Source organism: Sardina pilchardus, chromosome 14 (assembly GCF_963854185.1).
Source record: "Sardina pilchardus chromosome 14, fSarPil1.1, whole genome shotgun sequence".
Taxonomy (NCBI): domain Eukaryota; kingdom Metazoa; phylum Chordata; class Actinopteri; order Clupeiformes; family Clupeidae; genus Sardina; species Sardina pilchardus.
This window is the reverse complement of record NC_085007.1, coordinates 7,762,021-7,767,127: the sequence shown is the minus strand read 5'-3', so window position 1 is coordinate 7,767,127 and position 5,107 is coordinate 7,762,021. Positions and strand designations below refer to the sequence as shown.

The window sequence follows — 5,107 nt, the reverse complement described above, 5'->3', positions numbered from 1 at the left end:
TGTGTGTGTGTGTGTGTGTGTGTGTGTGTCAAATCTGAACACAAGGCAGAATCCATAAAGCCATTCCCCACACCACCACACACACATACACACACACACACACACACACACACACACACACACTCACACACACTTCAATAACAATTTCTCCAGTATATTTCTTCTTACTTTTATTTTGATACTACATTGTTTATTTGTTTAGAGTAAATTCACCCACAGTATTGCATTAATAACTTACTATGATTCTACTTTTCTTTACTTCTGTAAGAATGCTTGTTTTTTGTTGCAAAAAAATGGCAGTTGGCACTGCAGACATTCTACCTCTGAATTCCACAGAAGACTGAGAAAATGTAATAGCACGACTGCAGTGTTTTTTAAAACACATCAGTGTTTCATAGGTGCATTATCGCAATAATTATTTTTTAGGAGAGATTGTTGAGTTTTGATTGTGTTTCTTTTGGTATGAGTTGCTTTTCTCCAAGTTCCCCAAATTCTGCAAAAAGTGATAGGCTGATAGGCAAAAACAGTATTATTATTATTATTATTATTATTAGGTCTATTATTGTTTGGCAATTATTATTGTTGTTGTGACAGGCTATCAAGGAACCTTAATGATACAAATATAGGGGCCTTTTCATTCAGTAGCTTATATGATAAATGTCAAACCAGAGAAGCTGAGAGAAACAAAAATAATGTCCTGCGCTTGAAATGTTTAGCAAACCAGTCTGTGTGTGTGGACACCTGTAGTCTACCAGTATGAGGGATGTTGACCATAAACACTACACTCACGAGATAGGACATGCCACACTGTCGTCGGTTTTACAGATACACTGTAGCATCCATGGTGCAGTCACATGACGACGGTGGAGGGAAGGAGAGACGGGGAAATCCTTAGGCTATCAGTAATCCACACATTTCAACAAGTCCCTCTCTTTCAGCCTATTCCTACCCCAAAAATGAGCACGTACAGCACTTAAGTGTATTAAATGGATAAGCAGCTTAAGGTTTTAGCAGAGGGCATGTTAGTGTCCGTGCACTCTGCTTTTTCATTGGATTGCTTCTAACCCGGAAGTTCGTGCTGTCCAATGACGATGATCCAGGGCACTCACAAAAGTTCTATCGGCACTCTCTCCGTATGTGTCCCGCATAGCGTTGGTCACAGCGTAAGCGACCTGTCAAAGTAACAGTGCTTTACTCTGGTTATGGGAAATAGGATAACGGTACAGACTCTGGTGAATGTAGAAGACGTTGTTGGATATTATGTGTATCATTCATTTTAGCTGATAGGCTACAATGTCTATGTTGGTTTTTCATGAAAGACCGGCGTTGTCTTCCAATGAGTTCGTTCTAACGTTAACTAGCGATAAGTGTTAGGTAGGGGCAAGGACATTCTTTTCCACAAACGACATGGCATTCATTCATAACGGAAAAATGGACTGGTGGTATCAGAGATGTCCCAAAGATTCAACAACTCATACGGTTTCTCGACCGGGGTACACGTTTATTCTAGGGGTAAGTGACATCCATCAATCATATTTCCAACATTCGTCAATATGATCAAGGTGTGTTATCGTTTTACATAATCGATTGTTTAACTGGTGACATAACTTTACAGCATCCTTTAGCTGGCATAGCGTTGATGAAATAATGTCAGCTCATTAATGTGTTGGATTCTTTATTTAGATAGCCTAAGTAGCCTATCCTAGGTTGTGGGAACGCGCTGTGACATGTGGCTAACACAAGAAGTGGCCTTGAAGTGTTAAAATGAGGGTGCGAGATTTGCTGTTAAGGTGCAAAGTTTCTTTAGGGTGGAATCACAACCCGAATGACGTTAGCTTTAAATGAACAACGTGCCATTTGAAAAAGAAAACTTTTACTGCGCCTTGTAACTGATCAGTTACACTGTAACGTACTTGACTAACGATTTAACAATTTTTGAGATTGAATACCTTCCCGACGGTTCTTCGCAAGTTCCCCAAGCCACTATTGTTTACATTGTCAAGGGAAGCCAAACCTTGAAAGCCCCATGGCCTTTGGACTCTCTCTTCGCTTGCTCACCGCTCAAATGCTGCCAATTCTGGTATGCAGCGAAGTGCGGCGCTTCGGTCCTCAGCCAAAACGCGCTACTGCTGAGCAGGCTATGAATCAACCAGTGTCTCCAGCCAACATCACCAAATAATGATGAGGCCGCAGTGCTGGCCACAGCAGAAAGACACAACGACATTCTCTCGGGAAATAACCGTAATGGACTGTTTGTTTGGAAATAAACGGCCATTGTATGTCAGCGCATTCAAGGAGGGGACATGAACGAAGCAAGCAGTCCAGATTTTCTGAATTTGCTGTCCATGGTCTTTCTCCAGTTTGGCTATTTGCTGCCGCTGAGGACTTGATTAATCATGAGACAGTTGTTTATGTATTTGCAGAGGCATGTGAGTGACATCATGGGACAGGCCTAGCTGATGAAAGAGTTTGTTAGCTACTGTGTGCGTGACTGCGTGTGCGTCTGTCGGTCTGTCTGTGTGCTGTTTGTTACTGTAAGTAACATGTGGGTTAACTGGCTGCATGTACGTGTGTGTTTGTCTGCCTGTGGTCTGTCTGTCTGTGTGCTGCTGTTTGTTAAAGGTTAGGCTGTCAACTGACATGTACAAATAACCTGTTTCTACGTGTGTTTAGGGACTGCTGCTGATGCTTGCCCTGTATCCGGTTCTGAAAACCTTGAGCATCCAGCTGCACTCTGCCCTCACAGGGAGTTATGTGGCGGGACACCATTCGGTCATCCTCATCAACTGCCCCAATGAACAGGTGGCCAGGGACATTGGCAGGTTGGTCTCTCTCTCTCTCTCTCTCTCTCTCTCTCTCTCTCTCTCTCTCTCTCTCTCTCTCTCTCTCTCTCTCTCTCTCTCTCTCTCTCTCTCTCTCTCTCTCTCTCTTAGACATTCTCTCTCTCTCTCACACACACACACTCTCTCTCTCTTTCTCTCTCTCTCTCTCTTAGATGTTCTCTCTCTCTCACACACACACACTCTCTTTCTCTCGCAGACTCTCTCTTCCTCCCACTCTCTTTCTTTCTCACTCTCTCTTTCTCTTCATCTCTCTCTCTCTCTCTCTCTCTCTCTCCACTCCCTCTCTGTCTGTGTCTCTCCTCCATTTCCTCAATGTCTCTGCCTTGCTCTGAAATAGATAAGTAAAATATTTCCCAAATCTTGAATTTGTTGAGGGTGTAATACTATGTCGAATTAAAAAGATATGTTAGGAGACGGACTGATTTAAAAGGCCATAAAACATTTTGATCAATGCAGCATTAAAAGCTGTGGATGTTATAGATTTCTTGCACTGGGGAGTGGGTAAGGAACTCTGCCAAATACAGTGTCAAACCCATGAAAAATCGATTTTAATGTCAGCGAACAATAGCATTACTAACACGTGAATGCTTTCACCCCATCATTTAAAACTAGTTTTGCATCCAGTGCATCAGCTTATTGGCCGTCAAACTACAGTACATTTCTGTAACAGGTCACTATACTGAAGACCGCTGCATGTCGTAATCAATATTTTATAAATGCACCATGCACATTTTGTTTCATACACGGCCATATATGAGTGTTGTTCCTCACTGTTTTTGTTTTTTGTTTTTTTTGTACCTTAAAATAATGTTTCCAAAATCGTTTCAGTGGTTCATCACTCTTAACAGGGTGAACGGCACTTCTGCATTCGCTTTGAGGCCCTCTATCATCTATAACTACACTATTTCACCAGATCAGGTGGACATAAGAAACTGCACATTTGACTTGCTTCGATGTCGCAATACAGTACATCATACTTTCTTTCATCATACTGTCTAGTCATGCAAAATACTCTACTTTGTCTGTGGACATCGTTATTTGCTGGATAAACAAACGGTGTGCTTCCGACAAAGGAGAAGTGCTATAGTGTTGCTTTAAGATTTCTAAGCTGCCGTAAGGAGTTTTGGTGTTAACCTTTTTCACTGCAAACACCAGTAGCAGTTTAGTGATTCAAGTTTGTAAGCATGCCAATCCGGGTGGTTATTATGTAGATAAGGGTTTGTTGTTTGGTGGCGTATTTCCCTATCTGTGCCTTATCTGTTTTTCACAGGTCAGGTCAGCTAAGGCTATTGCAGTGCATTGTGCCAAACATCGGAATTATCCTCAGCCAACAGACCCCTCTAAGCACAGATTAACGACAGGCTTTCTGCACCATCACCCCATTCGTTTTACTTATCAATGGTGTGTGGCCATGCCTTAGCAGTCAAACATTATAGTGTGCCATAGATTAATATAGTTTTGGTATTCACTAGGCATGCTAATACTGGTAGTGTTCAGTAAGCCCTAATTTAATTAGATCATGAATTAAAAAATAGATGGTTATGATCACAATATTAAAGGAGAACTATGCAGGTTTTTTTGTTTAATTTACCTTAACTGAACAGCTTCAGAGTCATTGGAATGGTTATATGTCTTTTTTCGGGTTGAATAGTGGCCGTCTCGCTTTCACCTAGCGCCTGTGACCGGAAAAAAAACACCCTTGCAACTTTGAGCCGGCGGGTCTCTGCATTGACACACAGAAAGTTCTCATGAAACGGCAGACTAACTAATACATTCAAATCCAATGCATCAAATGAGGGCAGTTGTATGAGGAAAAAATGCTTGCTACCTTCAATGAACAACCTCATTTCTACCATTGTGTCTGATATCAAACTATTAATCAAAAGCATCATCAATCAATCTTGCCCCCACTTGTTGGTGTTTACCTGTGTATTAGCTCCAATTCAGTAGTGTTTTAGCACCTGTAGAAAAGAGGGAAATATGTCTGTGAAAAAGTAAAAGATTAACTTTCAGAAAATCCATTAGCCTATACTGTGGCATACACAACCAACCATGATCCTGATAAGCTATGGAATCTGTCTATGGAATGTGTGCCAGCTTCTACTTAAATGTATGACTTTTGATCAGATGCCGTTTCAATCAGATACTTTAAATTCCAAGTCAGTTTTACATTGTTCCAAAACAACTAAAACGACCTCCAGGTGGTTTACAGAACCCAGAGGTCAAGTCCTCTTGAGCAAACACCTGCCACGGGAACGAGGAAA

The 5,107-nt window shown here is 41.5% G+C and overlaps 1 protein-coding gene across 1 annotated transcript in view; it reads left to right on the top strand.

Moving 5' to 3' along the window:
- Positions 1-1,145: 1,145 nt before the first annotated feature.
- Positions 1,146-5,107, top strand: part of zgc:63972 (protein CutA homolog) — a gene marked incomplete in the record, with an annotated part of 10,008 nt that continues 6,046 nt past the window's right edge. Inside the window, 2 exon segments of the mRNA XM_062555097.1 lie at positions 1,146-1,512; positions 2,674-2,822. Of these exon segments, the coding sequence (XP_062411081.1) occupies positions 1,408-1,512; positions 2,674-2,822 (254 nt within the window).